This window comes from Saccostrea cucullata, unplaced genomic scaffold (assembly GCF_032062105.1).
Source record: "Saccostrea cucullata isolate Sc308-1 unplaced genomic scaffold, CSIRO_AGI_Scuc_v1 ctg6509, whole genome shotgun sequence".
In the NCBI taxonomy this organism is placed as follows: domain Eukaryota; kingdom Metazoa; phylum Mollusca; class Bivalvia; order Ostreida; family Ostreidae; genus Saccostrea; species Saccostrea cuccullata.
In genome coordinates this window covers 94,632-114,474 of record NW_026918928.1, presented here as the reverse complement: position 1 = coordinate 114,474, position 19,843 = coordinate 94,632, and the positions used below count along the sequence as shown (strand labels likewise).

The following is a 19,843-nucleotide window of genomic DNA, read 5'->3' as shown; positions in this document are numbered from 1 at the left end:
TCACATTTTTGACTTCTTCTCAAGAACCACTGACCCAATTTTGATCAAACTTGGTACAAAGCTTTTTTAGGTGAAGGGAAATTTAAATTGTTAAAATGAAGGGCCAAGTCCTCTCCCAAGGGGAGATAATCAAGAAAAGACAAAAATAGAGTGGGGTCATTAAAAAATCTTCTTCTCAAGAACCACTGGGCCAGAAAAGCTGAAACTTATTTGGAAGCAAGTGGGATGGTGTAGATTCTAAATTGTTCAAATCATGACCCCTGGGGGTTGGGCGGGGCCACAATAGGGAATCTAAGTTTTACATAGAAATAAATAGGAAAAATCTTTTAAAATCTTTTTCTCAAAAACTACATGGCCAGAAAGCTGAAACTTATGTGGTAGCATCCTTGAATAGTGTAGATTCTAAATTGTTCAAATCATGACCCCCGGGGGTTGGGTGGGGCCACAATAGGGAATCAAAATTTTACATAGAAATATATAGGAAAAATCTTTAAAAATCTTCTTCTCAAAAACTACTGGGCCAGAATAGCTGAAACTTATGTGGAAGGATCCTTGAATAGTGTAGATTCTAAATTGTTCAAATCATGACCCCCGGGGGTTGGGCGGGGCCACAATAGGGAATCAATGTTTTATATAGAAATATATAGGAAGACTCTTTAAAAATCTCTTCTCAAGAACCACTGGGTCAGGATTGCTGAAACTTATATGGAAGCATCCTTGGGTAGTTTAAATTCTAAATTGTTCAAATGATGACCCCCGGGGGTTTGGCGGGGCCACAATAGGGAATGAAATGTATAGGAAAAATCTTCTTCTCAAGAACGACTGGGCCAGAATAGCTGAAACTTATGTGGAATAAGGCCGTCACGGGTACCCGAAATGACCTGGAACCGCGGAACAATAAATTCGGGTCGGGTACGGTTCCGTTTTTCCAGAATTCGGTTCGGTTCCGATTTATATAGTAGAGAAGTTTTTACTATAAAAATGGTGTCAAAAACGAGAGATTTGTTAGTACATTACCATTATAAGATGATTTAAATAATTTGGTACAATTGTTTTCTAGTCAGGAAACTACTTTAAACTTCTTATGATGTTGCTATTTTTAAGATTAAATAAAAATATTCTTTTTGTTGTTGAAAATAATACAAATCATGAGCTTTTATTCCATTACCTACCCGAACCGAAAAACCGAAACCGAAACTTAAAAAATCAGAACCGACCCGACCCGAAAAATTCTGGAACCGTGACAGCCCTAATGTGGAAGCATCCTTGGGTAGTGTAGATTCTAAATTGTTCAAATCATGACCCCCAGGGGTTGGGCGGGACCACAATAGGGAATTTGAATTGTCCAAATTAAGACCCTTGGGGTACGATAGGGTCATAATAGGTATTACAAGGGGGAAATCTGGTTAAGAATCACATGGTCAAAGCTTCTCAGGTGAGAGATGTGGCCCATGGGCCTCTTGTTTATTTTGAGTCCCAGTTGCCATGGTAACCAAAACCACCATTTTGTGGCCAAAAATACAGAGCAACCTACTGAAAGTATACCATCTTCATCATAAATTTCTATTTTCTGCATATTATTTACAGAACTAATTGTTGCCTACTCTGATAGAATATTTTTAGGAGTAACTACCACAACTGATGAAATTATTCAGTAGCTGGTCATAAAAGAGTTGTCTTTCAGTGAAAAGTGTGAATTTTTCATATTTTAACAAATTTGAAAAAATGCCAATTTTTGGCATTTTCTAAGCATAGTAGCAAGAAAACGCAGGCAAATCATAAAAAACAATTACCATCACTGAAAAGGTCATTCCTTACTCAACAAAATAAAAAATTTCTATAGAGGTATTATTTCTTAAAATAAAATAAAACGAAAACGAAATCGGTTGCTATGGAGATTTTGGATTAATTTGTAGATTCAACATTTGACTCCTTTTTGTACATTATAGCTTTTAAAAAATCAAAAGTAAAATAAATCACACTACTAAACCTCATAATTTTAAAATATTATGATAAAAATGTAAGTTCATAAATTAAACAAAAATCATGGGTTACTATAGCAACCAAAAAGTCAGGAAAATCACTATAGCTATTGACGTTATCATTATGCAAAATCTGTGGCCTCAGCATGCTTAGTGCATGATTTAATTTCTTCAATAAATAGATAACACTTATTATTTTTGTTATTTCACTTATGTACATTTAAAAAAAAATGAATAAAAATTCAAGCGTCTAAAATCACGTTGCTATGGTAACCAAATAGTTTTTGAACACTTCCTTATAATGGTTGCTATCACAATTTTTGTGATACTGACAAGTACACAACGGATAATACAAAAGTTTCATTCATGATTTTTTTCTCTTTTTCAATAAAATAAATTGAATTTATTTGTATTTCACTAAATATCAAAACAGTAATTCATAATTTATTTTTAAAAATGGTTGCTATGGCAGTCAATATCAGGAAAATCCTTTTCATTGATATGTTTAATAAACAAAATCTACTGCTTTATTGTATGATTATATGTCTTCTTCAGTGAAATAAATTCCATAAACCATGTAAACCTTGTCATTTCACTAACATGCAAATAGAAATTCACAATTTAAAAAGACCCAGTTGCTATGATAACCAAATTATTCAGGAATGATCGAAATAATTATTGATGTACCAGTATACAAAACTCATAGCATTGCCACCAATGTTTGATTCTACTTCTAATTAATTTATTTACCGGGACAAAAACAGATGAGCTCAAACTTAAACTGATTACATATACTACCTAGTATCTGAATTACTGCAGCAGGGTTTGTTTCCATGGAAACAATAAATACCTACATAAAATTATGACCAAACTTTTGGAAGCAACTTGCTTTATTAATTGAAACATATGAGCCTCGTCGGATAGAAATCGACCTTATCAGTAAATTTTATGATTTTTAGATCTAAGTATATTCCAACTGCCGTGGCTGTAAGTAACTGAAATCAAAAAACAGAATATTGATATCTTAAAAAATAACAAAGATATTCAAGTTTAAACATCACATGTTTGAAGAAAAATCTTGATAGTTTAGCGATTCTTTGTGACGTCACAATACAGACTGAGTTAAATATTTCACAATTCAATACTACATGTACTTCATTCAAAACAGAAAATCTCTGCAAAAAAGGATAAAATTTAAACTTTATTCGTATGTACATGTCAATTTACATTGTTAAGCATCGATCAGAAACCAGAAATTGAATCACTCCTCGTCTGGAGCCGGACATGTAAAGTCTTTGTACGGCGCTTTTACGTAAGCTCTGATCTCATTGAAAAGGTAATTTCTTCTTTCAACTGAGAGTCCAGCTGGAGCGATCACCTCTGGAAATCCACTGACGACTTTATCCATGTTCACCTTCTCTTTTAAAAGATTTATTCGTGCTTCAGGGCCTTCAAGCGTATTTCTGGCATAAACAACACCTGGTTCTTCGGCAGAAAAGCGGAAGTGATGGAATTTTCCGATGCCTTTTAAAGGTTTAAAGTAGGTGTTGAAGAAAGCATCCCATCCAAACCATTGTAATCCGTTTACTTGTCCTCTATATCGAGCCACATATTGTGAAAAGTCAAACGTGTATCCAATGGACATTGGTGAAGGGCATGGAACAGGGCAGCAGGAATTTTCCATGAGGTTTTTCAACATGTTTCAGTTTTCTGTACATAGTTTGTAAAAATCACGTTTTGTTTTCTCGCCTCTTCTACATGAAGTAGAAGGCATTGTGTCAATTGTAATTTGACTTCTTTTTCTGAAAAGGCACCACATGATATGTCTTCCTTCTCCAAAGAGATCGTGGCAAGTCTTACATAGGTCAGTTTTTGGCTTGATAAACTGTATGTACGGAACACAGGAGTTCTGTAGGTAAGCCTGTTCTTTAAATGAGGAAATTTTATCAAAACACTCCCCAGAGTACCCGCAACTGCTTTCAAAAATTCTTTTTTATTCTATTTCAAATAATGTACTTCCTCTCCTCGTTGGTTTCATCACTTTGGTCTGGGGATGACATGACAGACTGTTCAGTGCAGTATTCACTTACTCTGTATCGAATGTTCTCTTCGGTAACTTCTGTTGCGTCTTCATTGCTGTCATCTTCAAAGCGATTTGCTGTTGACGGAATTTGAGAACTAGGGACATATTCATGAAAGAATTGCGCAGCTTCCTCTTCAAACTCATTGATACCAGGGCCAGGATTCTCAGCGGAAATCTCATCCATGTTGCTCACTGAATTTATTAAAAAGTAAAAAAAATGTTCATATACTTTCTTATGTTGAATTCCTATAAATTATTATTATTTTATATTCTATTTATTTATAATTATTTTTGGAGTGGGTAGGAATATGATTGATTTGCCTTTGTGCGATCCCAGAATTTTTTGCACACAAGAGATCACGAGCTTACTTCCTGCGTGACAATCTATTTTACATTTGAATGTTTGGTTTATTTTCATAGGCGTCGGAACCGCGAGGGGGGGGGGCTTAGCCCCCCCCCCCCCCCTAAGCCCCCCAATGTTTTATTTTTGCAAACATAAACATAATTTAGGCATGGAAAATTGGGGTTTGCCTTGTTTTGTTGAATTAGCCCCCTTACTTTCAATTAGCCTCCCACCCACTTTCAATTTCCTTCCAACGCCTATGATATTTTAGTCTATTTATACAAATATTTAATATATATAAAATTAAAAAGTATCTATATATTATTACGCATTTCCAAAATTTGGGAAGAAAAACAATTCAGTTTCCAAGAAAAAAAGAATTTGATTTTGAAAATGAATGAAATTTTCATCATATTTCATACATATACGGCTTTTTCTCGACAAAATTTCATGTGAAACCACAACAATGTTTGTTTGCAGTATTTGGTATCTTTTATGCACATAAACATAAATATTTTTTCAGTCAGATATAGGGATAAAGGGACACGTAACTAAAGAACGGAAACTCAGTGATAAACAAAAGTACGGGGAAGGGGGGTGGTGGTAATACGCTATTCGTATTTCTGTTATTGTTTACACAACCGTAAATAAGAAAGAGGGTCTACATGAAGAATATTTAATTTGCTTCATACACTTATCGAATATGACTTGTGATTTGTTCTTAAGCTGCGTTTATATTTATTCATTTAAAATCAACTATTAGTTGTCAACATACATCATAAGTAGGTTTTAAAAGTTTTGATCTCTCTCTCTCTCTCTCTCTCTCTCTCTCTCAGAAACATCAAGTGGTGAAGTATTCCTAGACCGTACTAGAGAAAAAATTGAAGGACCGACATTGAAAAATAAGATAAAATAAATAAATAAGAAACGATCAGAAAATACTTATCACGCACATGCAAAAGAAACAAACACAAACACCGGGAAAGTTAATTTCATCACATAGATGAACATATATATGTGCGTTACGCAATACTGTTTCTACTCTTTTTTCAGAGTGAATAAATAATTGACAGATCTTAGAAGAATATACATTTTTAACAACATCAATAATAAGCATCAATGCTACAGGAGTAAATGTGTCATGCTAGTAAATAAAGCTTGACACATTTACTCGTGAGTCTTGTAGTTCGACAACGTTCTGGTGTTCATTCCGTAATGGGACTAAACAAAGCATTAAAAGAAATATTCGAACAATTAAAGATAATATAATCTTAATTTTACTTACCTTGTCTGTAAATTTCTTGCTTTATTTCTTATTTTTTGTTTGTTTTTTGCTCGTACATGTTTATCTTCTGCTACGTTATTTAACATCGGATTCGGTATTCCAGTTGTCTCTGTTTACATACATCCATAGAAACAGCTTTACTGTAGAGGCTCAACACGGGGTTATAATATAATATGATAGTTAGCATAGATTTGATGACATTCGACCTTCATTTTAAAAAAAAATTATTATGAAAAATATGTTTGATTAATGTGAAATTAATTTACACGTGTTTTACTTTTCATAACAATGTGGAAAAAAATTACGGTAAAAAATGTACTTTTTGTTTCTTCGTTTTTCTCATTATGATGTAACATGAGATAAGGTCGATTTCTATCCAACGAGGCTCATATATACACTTGTTTTAACATGTACATGCACTTCTTAGTTTAAGTAGGACAAGCACATAGTCAAGAGTGCCCCCCCCCCTCCTCAATTCAACTTGTTTTTGCTGTTGTTGAAATGATCTTTTGCTGTTACTTTCGTAAGGAATTACTATACCACTGCTACGAAGGAGAGGGGGTATACTGATTTACCTTTGTGTGTCGGTCCGTCCGTCTGTCTGTCTGTTTGTCTGCCTGTGTGTCTATACATAGCAAATGTTTGGTTGCAGTTTTCTCAGTAACTATTCATTGAAGATGCTTGAAATTTTAGCACAGTATTTGCTAAGGCATGCCATATGCATGGTGGGTAACAATTGAGTTTAAATCTGATGTCAACTTCCTGTTTATCCGTGTGTCTGTCCGTACCATACATAAAAAAATTTGTTGAAGTTTTCCCTGCAGAGATAAGTGTCCTACACATAAGAATGACACTCAAAATTCAGTATGTAATTTAAAGATTTTGTGATTTTGTTCTTCCTCATTAAGGCACAGAGGTTAAAATAAGTATTAGGGAAAGTACAATTAGATGGAAAGCATATAATAATACAAACCACCGCCGCTCTTATTAGGTCCAAAACACTGTCCGTAGGAGCTATGCCAGTGAACTCCCTATAAGCTTTTGAAATTCAATTAATCAACAGAGAACCTCATTTTGACTCAAAGTGAGTGTAATATTAATACCTCTAAGTATACATCGATATATGACAGGAAAAATATAATTATCTGAAATAATTTTCTGGAGGGTTAAAGTGAGGGGGCAATAAAAGTTACCACCTCCTCCTCCAATATGTTAGAAAGGGGGGCTTGATTTATTTGTAATGTTTTTTTTTTTCAAGTTAAATAACTTCTTGTCCCCCGCTTGAAAAGTGGGGGATAATAATTTGGGTCTGTCCATCCATCCGTCTTTCTGTCTGTCTGTAATGCTTTCGTTTCCACACAATATCTCGAGAACCCTTTGAGCTTATGTGATGAAATTTTGCAAGACAACTCTCTATGAACTAAAGAAGAGCCCTATTGATTTTGAGGTCAAAAGGTCAAAGGTCAAGGTTATAAATTCAAAAATTCTGTTTGTTAAAACACTTTCGTTTCCACACGATATATCAGAACCCTTTGAGCTTTTGCAATGAAATTTTACATAACAACTTCCCATGGCCTAAGGAAGAATCATATTGATTTTGAGGTCAAAAGGTCAAAGTTCAAGGTTGTATATTTATACATTCTGTCTGTGTGTAACACTATCCTTTCCGGGCGATATTTCAAGAAGATTTTGAGCTTTTGCAATGTAATTTTTTACCAAAACTTCCTGGGACCTCTCTCACCCCTCTCAAAGTGTCCTTCCCCATTTGTTTTATTAGTATTTATTGTATTATATGTCACTATTTTTAGCACAGGGGCATGAGGAGAGTTATTACGTATAAAACAGGTTCTCGATGGCTTTATATTCTTATTACATCTTATTAGAACTGTTTAATCAAGGTTAAATTAGACACCATGCATTGTGTAAAATTTTGACAATATCGAACGTAAATACATACATGTATCTGACTTCATCTTTGCATATAATTTTCGCCGGTTTAAAGGGGTTCCGTGGTGTAGTGGTATGTCTCTCATTTTTACATGTGAGAGGTCCCGGGTTCGAAACCCGGACGATCCATTTTCTTTTTTTTCGAAATACTTTTTTTTTACTAAGTGATAGTATTCAGCATGTGAAATGAGATATTTATGAGGTCTGGATTGTACAAACTCATAAAATCATCATTACAGTGTGATAAATATTCCATATAAAAAGAATCTTCTATACACATACCGTGGTAATAAAGAATAAGTAATCAAATCTTTATATCCATATTGGCATATTTTACTTGCTTCAGTATAAATGTATACATTTAATAATTCTACAAATTCAGTCAGGGGGATCCAATCCCCCCCTCCCCCGAACTGTGCATGGTTTACTTTTTCCTTAAGCGGGGGACACAAATTCTCTAAATTAGCTTGTTATTATACCCCCCGCTTGAAAAGTGGGGGTACATAGTAATCGGTATTTCCGTCCGTCCGTCCGTCTGTCCGTCCGTCTGTTACGCTTTGGGGTACCCATCTCTTATCCGCAACTCCTCTCATACCACCGAATGAAATTTGATGAAACTTTCACAGAATCTTTATTACATATTGCCATTGTGCACCTCTTATTTTACTTTTTGATCAGACAGATATTTTGGGTTTCCCGGCCACAGGAAAAGATGGACTATTTCACCAGTTATAACCATATGGGAGGCGGGGGGTATCATTTAGTGAGCTCATCGCTCACAGTACCTCTAGTTTTTATCTAAAACTATTTGGAAAGCTTCTTAGAAATATTTTCCAGAACATAAAGTCTGTGATAAATGGAATACTGAGATGTCCTCATAAAATGTGACAAAATCAAATATATCTTTCTTTCTCAGCTGTAATTTGGGCACATAAATCTATGATTTCAACAACGACCATTTTACATTTCCCCAATTTGACTGCATGTACGTAAAAGGAACTCCTCTCCACTGGAAATTGCCATATTTCCCTATAAATCTTTAATGTATTCCTTCATTATATATTGTTTCAGTAAAGTGTACACATTGTATTATAAATTTGGCTTAAATTCAACTGTGACAGTGTTTGCTATGACAAAGAAATCTTAATAATTAAATAATTTTTTTCTTTGTTGCAATAAAATAATCATATATTAAAGAAACTAGAGGTACTGTGAGCAATGAGCTCACTAAATGATACCCCCCGCCCCCCATATGAAAATAATGGCAGTGTCCATGTTTTGCTCTGGAAAATCAAAAATACATGTCAGATCAAAAAGTAAAATAGGAGGTGCACAATGGCAATATGTAATTAAGAATCTGTGAAAGTTTCATTAAATTTCCTTCCATGGTATGAGAGGAGTTGCGGATAAGAGATGGGTACCCCAAAGCATAACAGACGGACGGACGGAAATCGACAGATGCTGAGATGGTTTACCGGTATATAATTTTCATCAACATCTGATTTTATATAAGATTGATAATATGCCTATACTATTAATATTGATATAATTAGAATCATGTCATTATTTATGCTTTGGGTACTTCAATGTTATTTTTACAATAAATAATCATGCCCTTTTATTAATGAACTCATACAAAATATGTGCAACTTTCAATGTACGTGGTAAATATTTCATTGGTACTTGCCTAGTGATCTTCTTATTGCCATATATATTTCTTCATCACAACCTTATTATCCCACTCTTAGCTTTGAAGTCCATTTAACTGACGATACTTTGTTTTTAAACACTTTTTTTGGAATGATACTGCACTTGTTGTCACAAAGCAGGAATTTCATAGGATGGAATCCATTTTTAAGTTTATCACATCTACACACAAACATGTATATCTCTCAGACACAGTAAAGCCTGATCAATCATTTAACAGTTTAACTATGGGTAAAGTTAAACATGCGTGGATCTAGAGGGGGGTCAGGGGGTCGGGGGGGGTCAGGACCCCCCCTGGAATTTACCAGGTTAAAAAATTTATATACTAAAACAACAAAAAATTTACCATGGACCCCCCCTGGAAAACGCTGACCCCCCCCCCCCCCCCCTGGTAAATGCGAATATGTGTGAAATGGGTATGAAAAGTGAAAGATTTGAGGCAATGGAAGTCCCCCCCCCCCCCCCCCCCCCCCCCCCCCCCCCCCCCCATGAAATAGGTTTTTGACGCTTGGGGAGTTTAGGTTTTTTTTTTTTTTTTTTTTTGCTTGTCAACAAATTTCTGTGATTGGATTTTTTTTTGACTGGGGTGGACCCCCCTGGAAAAAATTTCTGGATCCGCACCTGTTAAATACTTCACAAGTTGGATTAAAACCCCTGAAAATATCCAAAACAGACAGTATTTACTTCTTAAAGTCATTTTCTGCTGTGTACTTTCACTTTCATTTTCATTGATTTAAGCAAAAGATTTCCGAAAGGGGAAGTAACTCTTCACAAAAATCTGTGTAAATATAGAGATTTTTATTACAAACTTTACAATCAATTTATTTTCTTAAGGTCTTCAATCCCTAATGGGAAGAAATTCAATGAAATTGAAAACATAACAGATATGTAGGCATTGAATACTGAAGTTTATTTAGACATACTTCCCATTTATTAATGTAAGTATGTTTAGTGGGATGTGTCCTAATTCATGACCTTGGATTTTGGTAAGAGTTATCTCCCCTTTTTTAATTAATAAAAAAAAATCATTTAAAAAAATTTAGCTGGTAAAAAAATTGTTTTCAATTATCATTCTATTTTTAATATTTCAATGCATCTTTCCACCACAGGATTTATTGATATTCAAATTATTTGAATTTTTATTTTGAAAAAACGCTTTTCCCCATAGACTTCAATGCAATCTTTGTTAATTGACTACTGCTTAATTAATGAACTTTTTGAAAATTTCTCGTGGGCAATCCTTTTCCACTATAAAATGCTTTAATATAATATCAGAGTATTGTGTACTTGACGGACATTTAAGGGTAGAGAATTTGGTCCCATTAGGGATTGAAATCCTTAAAGTAAATATTACCTCTCCAGTTTTTTCATATGTTCTTCATAAATGTATAAGGTGAAATTGACAGAGCATCAGAATATTCCACCAGTGCCTGCGTTTTTATGTACATCGTTATGTTTAACCCCCCTTTTTTAAAGCAATTTTTTATGTTATTTGGCATTTAACGGCAGGTCCAAAAAAAATTTTTCATCTTTTTTGTATAGAAAATACAATTAACAATATTTGGAAAAATAATAATAATCACCTTTATTTGATTAAATGTACATTAATGGGAAGAAATATCATTTTAGGTATTTATCACCTATGTGCAAAAACAGGTAACCTAGTTGCCATGGAAACAAGACCAATTGATCACTTTTAATAATATTTTTGTAAATAGGGCTTATAATGTAATTATTTCACCAAGTTTCAGCAAAATCCATGAGAATCAATTTCCAGCCCATTTTGATGCTAACAGAGAATGACTCTTAAATGCTTACAGAGAATGGCTATTAACTTAATACTGTGATGAAAAAGAGGGAGATTCAGACCTCAAAAGAGGTAGCATTGCACGGGTTGTTTTAAGTATGGATTAACAAAGATGTGTAAATATGGCCTTACAATTTCTTAAAGAACTACGAACTCTAACTCTGATTACTGCCTACATTTTGCACCCATTAAATTCAATATTAATGGCAATTTGGCCATTAAATCTTTGTTTAATACAAAGAACAGTTCTATGGTAATTGATTAATCATTTTAATTCCAGCACTAGATAGTAAATTATCATTAATTTGAGCTTTTGAAAAAAGGGGGTAGACGATATTTTCTAGTGAAATCGGACTTTCAAGAACCACCATATTTTGAAATAGTCTTAAATATGATAAAATGTATCTCATATCTTTTCTTATGTTTTATGCAAATAAACAAAACATATATAATTTAATAAAATACAATTATTTAGCTGTAAATAGCTTTAAAATTTGTGAAAAATCAGCATTTTTTTCGTTTTTTGTCTATAAACTTATGTTCCCCCCCCCCGTGAAACACAAAAAGCGTTGGCATAAATTTGTAAAACGACAGTCCATATTACCTGTAAAAAGGAATTTTTGTTTCACGGGGGGGGGGGGGGGGGGGGGGGGGGGGGGGGGGGAAGATGTTTTAAAAATATTTTCCGTTTTCCGTTGATTTCTATAGTGAAAAACACAAGTTTTACCAAAATTATAGAGTTATCTCTCTTTGGTATCCTAAATAAGTAACGTTTTATGAAAATTCATATAAATATCTATAAAAATTTTGAAAATCTTTCGAATATGTTAACTTTTGAGAATTGACTTAGAGGTAGGCGGGAATACAATACTATCGTTCGTAGTTCTTTCAACTGTAAAAAGGTAGATTGAAAGAGTTTTAGTTTGACATGAGTTATAAAACATAAATATTTTTCGAGCTCATCTATTTGATTTGATTAGCTGCTTAACGGCCTTTTGAAGATTTAGAATGATCTTTGCTGATATAGCCTGGAAGCAATAATTCTGATGTTCATTCAGTTGTCAAACACAGTAAATGATGACATTGTTTAAGGAGATTGGCTCCTGTTATCAAAAGTACTGTATACAGGGTTATTTTTCCCTTTTTACACTTACAAATAAATTTGCCTCATTTTAAATTTGCCCAGTTGTAGATCTGCGGTGTTCTTTGAATTCGTCCTGTTTTAAATTTGCCCAATCATGAAAAGGGCGAAAGGGTTGAAAATAAAATGGGAGTGAAAATTTCCCTGTATTCAGTATTGAAATTTTTTGTCAAGTATATTTTTAGAATCCACACACATAGCTTAATAAAAAATCAAAACAAATCCCCTTCACGGATTATAAAGTGTAACTGACCCAAACCAGGTTACATCGATTATTTTGGCCAAGAGTTAGAGTCATTCCTTAAGTATTTCATTTTTGTATGCATGTATGTGGTGGTATTTTCGATATTATGTCCTTTGCTTGATTTGAGGTATAATTGTCAAAGATTATTTTAATATTCTTAAGGAGGATGATGAAGCCCCCATTCCAAACGAAGTTAGTGCCACAATTTCTTCAGAAAAATCCCAGTTTCCTCCTGGGGCCCCACCTGTGGGGGAGGATCCGAGACAGGAGGAGGGTGAAAACATGGGCCACATTGAGCACAGGCTCAGCATGATTGGTAAAATGGTCATTGACATGAAGGATCCTGACCGGCCAAGGTTTACAATGAAGGAACTGAAGACCGTTCTGATGGAGCGGAACGAGCTCAAGTCCAAGCTTTTAGAGGTGGAGGAGGAGCTCACAGCTTATAAGCCAAAGTAAGATAATCATGGATTGTGATGTTACAGCTATCAGCAGGATTTTTGTTTTGGAATCCTTTAATTCATAAATTTCTTATCATTTTGCCAGATTTAACAAGGTTGTTTACAGTTAGATGTCTTGATATTAATCAAAGTACAGTACAGGCCACAAGTTTTCCCTGTCACACGATTGAAAAAACATCATGTGAAATGGGGTGTAGCATGGTGTGTGTGGATTTGAAAATGCACCATGCGGCACCATGTCTAGTAAAATTTTTCAAAAGTTAAGACATTCGAATGATTTTTAGCTCACCTGAGTTGAAGGCTTAAGTTGGCTTTTCTGATTAAAATTTGTCTGTCTTCGTGGTAACGTAGTCGTCGTAAACTTTTCACATTTTTATCTTCTTCCCAAGAACTACTGGGCCAATTTCAACCAAACTTGCCACAAAGTATCCTTAGGTGAAGGGGATTCAAGTTTGTTCAAATGAAGGGTCATGCTCTCTCCCAAGGGGAAATAATTATGAATTACCGGTAGTGAAAAAATAATGATATCTTTAAAAATCTTCTTCTCAAGAACCACTGGGTCAGGAAAGATGAAACTCACATAAAAGCATCCTCAGGCAGTGCAGATTCAAAATACTCTATATGTTAAGAGACAGTTGTGGCAAATTAATATCAAACTTAAATCTAAATACAGTAAGCACAGAGAGCATGTGCATGCATGCATGTTTTCTCACATGCAGTATTGCTAATACTGTATTATTGATGTAATAATATGCACAGTCTATGTAGAAATATGAATGTATAGCCCTTACATTAGCACAAGTATTCTCAAATAAGGTTTGCAAAAGCTTAATATTTGAGTTGCGTCAAGCGAAAAGGGACCTTCGTGACATAAACGTAATTACGTCACAATAGCGCTTCAAAGACGTGACGTCGTGCCGGTGCTTTTGCCGATAAAAAAAATCATACGATAAAGCAAAACATAAATTTATTTGCGTAATACTAATGTTAAAAAAAGACACGCCTATAACTGTCTGAAAAAAAATTTTGTTCCATGTCGTCAATATATAGATTTACTGGTAATTTTTCAAAAATAATTTATTAACTAATTTAATTTTTGATAATTCATGAATAGCCTTATTCAAGAGAAGTGAAAAATGTTTATGAACAAATCCATGTACGTGTTTACCTCAGTAATCTGTGAAGACAATCGCGTCTTTGGCCTTTCCAGCTGAGCACCAGACTCTACAGATAAGTGATCTCCTGCATTTATTTCAATGTTGTTGTTTTTTTTTCGGGTGTGGGGGTGGGGGTTACATATTACATATTCCGGGTTGTTTCTCCGTTAGTCAGATAGGCCCGAGAATTGGCGACTCAAAACCCAAAGTTTGTTATCAGAGATTAAAAGTAATCGAATCAAGTTAACTGATACATTTACTAGCATAGTTGCAATAGCATTTTGTCAATACATAGTAGGAAAAAACATGAATGCAGCTGCTAGGAAACTGCCTGTAGCAATGTCATAAAGAATGAAGCGGCGAAAACCATACGGACTTCTGTATCTCCTATCAACACAATCACCTTTGGCGTAACACTCTGAGGTTTGAACACTGATGTAATAAAATGTGAAGATAATCAACAGTGGTCATTTTCAAAACTAATTGGAGGTCTTGTATTCATTGCCGAAATTTATTGAATTAAATCAAAACTAAACATATTAAATTTGGGTTAAGCTGATTTTGTTAACTTCAAGTCGAAAATTAAGAGCGATGATTTAAGCTAAGACTAATGTACATAAGTTTTATTTTCTGATTTGAAGTTTATTTAAGGCAAATACAGTAATTCAAGATATTTTGTGCTTATAATCTTGCATAATAATGTAAAATTAAACGGTTTGACCCCCCCCCCCCACACACACACACACAAACACACACGCACCTTTTGGGATGTGTGTATGTTCGGTTTATATTACTACGGAAAGGGAAGCTTTTCAAGGATTAATTCCGATTTTTTTTCGTTACTCTCTCTCTTGATTTCCTTCATTTTTTTCTTTTTAATTGATTTATTTTTTGTTTCGATTTTGCTTGTTCGTTTTTGTTTTTACGTATTAATTTACTATTAATATCTTTTTTAGTTTGACCGCAGCCACTTTGGAAATACAATGGTACAACCCCCCCCCCCCCCCTAAAAAACATTGCTCCTATATTTGATCAATTAATTAAGTGCCGGATCATCATTAATTGTATTGTAATTCACATCATGTCAAGTGGTGGTGAATTATTCTGTTTTTCAAACAGTATCTTTATACATAATGTAGTTCGGTTTTCTTTCTCATACACTGTAGCTGTGTTTGCAGAAGATCATGAGAATTTCATATTTGGAAGCTGTGCAACCCCTTTGTTAATGTTGCCATATAGACCTATCTCAGTTTACACTGCGATTTTGAAATCAATGATTTTTTACGCTTGTGCATGCTGTGACCTCTTAATAATATTGTCTGATGACTCCTTTTTTTAATCTCAGACTGTAAAATAACGTACTTTTATAAAGCCCTTTCCCACAAATGAAGATTCTTTCTATATGTGTCTGTTTATTGCATATGATTTTAAAAATATATAAATTTTTTTTCTAATATGTATAAGAGAAATTTTGATCCTGTTACTACCTGACTATAAGAATAAAAAGTTGGATTTGAAAAAAAAAATTACTGCCTTTTGTAAATAACATCCTTTAATCATCATTAATTCGACTTTAATTTTCTTTTTTGCTTTCTTTTTTTTTGGGGGGGGGAGGGGGGTATCACTCGGAGCTCGTTGGAAGGCTCGTATACCTGTTTGAATGGAGTGATGCGGAGTCAGCTGCCGATTACAACTTATGCATAATGATCTAATACTGAGAATAAAAAAGAAATTTTTTTTCGATGCCAGCGTGTATACGTAGATTATATTATTTGGATTTTCAGGGGATGAGACCCATGCATCTTACACCATTTAAACACATGTTTTCTTGTTCTCTTTGATACAGCTGAATATGAATTAAACTGATTATTTACATGAACATGTATGTAACCGTGTATCAAATGTTTACATTGTACAGTTAGAATGTCATCCGGACTTGGTCAATAGAATATTGCATGAATCAACGTACTGACACGTGGATGGGTGGCACAGAAGAAAAGCTTATGTACATGTATTGATTATATATTAACGATTGTAGTATACTCTGAAAGTATGAATTTAACGTCTGACTTTTATTGTTGTCCGACTAATTGTTTTGCATCAAGCCTAGATATCTACATAAATTAGATATTTTTATCGGTATTTTTTAGTGCTGAACAAATTCAATTCCTTTATATTTTTAACTTGAGAATAAAATACAAGATTTTCTCTTTTCTAAATTGTACAACATACGATATTTTGTTTTAACAAAATTTAAACAATCGCAAGCGAAGTAAAATGTCTTTGTTCCATGGCAAGTACTAAGTGCCGGGCTCATTTTTGAAGAAGACCTAACCCCCCTCCCCCGTTTCCCCAATGTACAAAAAACTTTATTTCTTTCAATGATATATAGTTAAGTCATAATTATTGATACAATGTGTGTACCGGTCTATTTTATTTAATTTTAGCATCTTAAATTACTGTCGTATAGGCAAGTAGCATCGTTAGAGGGGGGTGGGGGGTTAAAACAAACACGTTTAATCTAATTTGAATTTGGGAATATGCCACATTTCAATATATTAATTTTCAATTGAAATAAAATAAAATGACATCAATTTTGAACAAAGTGTGAAATAATTGATAAAGTAAAAAAAAAAAAAAGAACGATGCCTAAAAGCTGCACCCCCCTAAAAAACATTTGTTCAGGGAAGTACAACTAAGTCATTTCCAAAAAAAAAAATACATGTACATTTAGGTACTGGGTAAGGGTTTGTTTTTGTGGAGGTAAGTTTGCTGATTATAGCAAAAGGGACATAACAATACTTTGACCGGGACTTATTCTTACGACCTTACTAAATGTACATGACATATCTATTCATTTTAGTCCCTTGCAAGCAATCGTAAATACTCGATCATTTCTGTGAACATAAGTTATTTCTCCCTTGGAAAATATCCGTGTTGTTATGAATGCCCTGCGAGATAACTTCAGAGTAGGAACTTGTTTGGTTTTGTACACATGGTCAGCGGTCTATCCCCTTGTGAAAGATCCTTTCAAATACCATTTTTTCAGAGATTTAAACATGCTTATGTTTATGTTGTAGAAAAAAGATGAAATGGTGTCGTTGAAAATATCCTTTGAAAATGTACAACTTTAATACTTTATTATTTTAATATTGGCCAACATATACATAAAGAAAAAAAATTGTCGGTTTTTTTCCAACAGCCTTATCGATATTTTACAATGTATACGATCATATAAATGCTATAATTTGGAGGAAAAGACATTGAAAAACTTAAATACATGTAGAAAAAATAATTTCTATCTAATACAAAAGGGTTGTTTAGTAACAATAACTTTCCAAATATTAATAACGTTTTGTGATGTTATTTAACATTTTATAGCGTTATCTTTTTAAAATTGCATTGCTTTCATTTTGAGTTTTAATTAGAATTTAGAAGGTATACAATAAAAATTTTGGTATCAAAGTATTCAGAAAAACTAGCTCTTTCAGAATTGGTGAAAAAACGATTTTCGAAAATTTTGTCACGAAGGTCCCTTTTCGCTTGACGCAACTCTTATTATTTATGGATAATATATATATTTATATACAATTTATTTTTGCATTTTGTTAATTCAATTAAACAGTATCCTGTTCATATGTGTGAAAATTAATGATCTTATTTTGTTTTAATTGAAACCAACAATAATTTGCTTGTTGATGCAATGCATTTCAACAGATTAGATGAAAGGTGGGGGGAGTGGGGGGTGGGGGGGGGGGGGGTAGGAGTAGAGGTGGACCAGATGTTTCAAACATGACCTTATTATAGCATTCAGTTATTAAGCACACTCAGCCAAATTTACCTTTTCAGTTGAAGTATTATTGTCAGGCATGATGTATCACCTCATCTATTTTCCTTTCAACATGTTTTATTTTTGTCCGTTATTCTTTGAGTTATTCCCCTTTACAGAGTACCCAGAAAGAACACTAATTCAAGCACAGACAATGAGTAAGTTTTGACCTAATTTTAATTGAACAGACTATATTGTGTTGAATTTCAAAATATTGATAAAATGTGTAAATAAAATATCAATTTCATTTGTAATAAGTGTAAACAGAAATGACACATACATTTACATGCACTGCATTTAATTTGCTCTTACTTTTTTTCACTTATAAATAACTGATACTCATGGTACTCTTGCACTTCTTTTCTGCACAAGCTTACAATAAAATCAGGGTTATAGCAATGTAAATTTTTTATTCCTTGTGGATCCAAATTGTAATAGAAGCATTACGAATCTTCCTTGTGAATCTAAATTGTAATATAAACATTACCGAGCATCCTCGCAAGCCAGGGGTCCTGAGTCAAAACATTGCCATTGGACCCTTGGCATGTTTCATTCAATATTCGCGGGCTGACTTGAGTGAAGTCTTTCGGAAAAATAACAAATCTTGATTGTTTTTAGCTCACCTGAGCCGAAGGCTCAATTGAGCTTTTCTGATCAAAATTTGTCCGTTGTCTGTCGTTGTCCTCATAAACTTTTCACATTTTCACCTTCTTCTCAAGAAACACTTGGCCAATTTCAACCAAACTTGCCAGAAATTATCCTTGGGTGAAAGGGATTCAAATTTGTTCAAATGAAGGGCCATGCCCTCTTCCAAGGGGAGATAATTATGAATTAGTGAAAAATAAATGGCATGTTTTAAAAATCTTCTTCTCAAGAACCACTGGGCCAGGAAAGATGAAACCTCATGTAGAAGCATCCTCAGGTAGTGCAGATTCAAGTTTGTTCAATCATGGCCTCCAGGGGTAGGTTGGGGCCACAATGGGGGGTCAAAGTTTAACATAGGAATATATAGGGGAAGTCTTTAAAAATCTTCTTCTTCTCAAAAATCACTGGTCCAGGAAAGTTAAAACTCATATGGAAGCATCCTCTGGTAGTGTAGATTCAAATTTGTTCAAATCATGACCCCCGGGGGTAGGGCGGGGCCAAAATGGCTGACCAAAGTTTTCATAGAAATGTATAGGAAAATTCTTTAAAAATCTTATTCTCAAGAATAGCAAAGCCATAATTGATCATATTCATATGGAAGCATCCTCAGGTAGTGTATATTCAAGTTTGTTCAAATTATGACCCCCCGGAGGTAGGGGAGGGGGGCAAAATGGCAGATCAAATTTTTACGTAGAAATATATAGGAAAATTCTTTAAAAATCTTCTTCTCAAGATTAGCAAAGCCATGATTGGTCATGGGACTACTTCTGGATTTCAATTTTTAATAATAAACCAATTTCTACTTTTTCCTTTTTCAGGTGAGTGATGTGGCCCATGGGCCTCTTGTTTTTAATTATGCCCGTCATGAATATGGCCGGGGCATATAGTGTTTGTCATGTCCGTCTTCCGTCCTTCCGTCCTTCTGTCTAGCTGTCCTTCCGTCCGTCCTTCTGTCACTCTTTGCGTTTAACTCTGTTCAAAGCTCAGTTTCAAAGAAACTATCCAAGATATTTTAATCAAATGCTGATAGATATTGATGAGAGCTATGCAAATGCATCAACATTTTTTTTATCTTGACCTTTCCTTTGACCTTGACCACACTTTACTTAAATTAGTGTTTAGCTCAGTTTTAAACATACCATTCAAGATGGTGTTATCAAACTTCACATGTTGATACAAACTTGCACGGATGATGCATCTAGAGATGGACAC

At 34.1% G+C, this 19,843-nt stretch overlaps 1 protein-coding gene across 1 annotated transcript in view; it reads left to right on the top strand.

Moving 5' to 3' along the window:
* The window catches only part of LOC134275877 (RILP-like protein 1), a gene marked incomplete at its 5' end in the record, with an annotated part of 116,084 nt that overhangs the window by 31,299 nt on the left and 64,942 nt on the right, over window positions 1–19,843 (top strand). Inside the window, 2 exons of the mRNA XM_062758162.1 lie at window positions 12,702–12,994; window positions 18,106–18,144. Of these exons, the coding sequence (XP_062614146.1) occupies window positions 12,702–12,994; window positions 18,106–18,144 (332 nt within the window). The remainder of the gene's footprint in view (window positions 1–12,701; window positions 12,995–18,105; window positions 18,145–19,843) is intronic.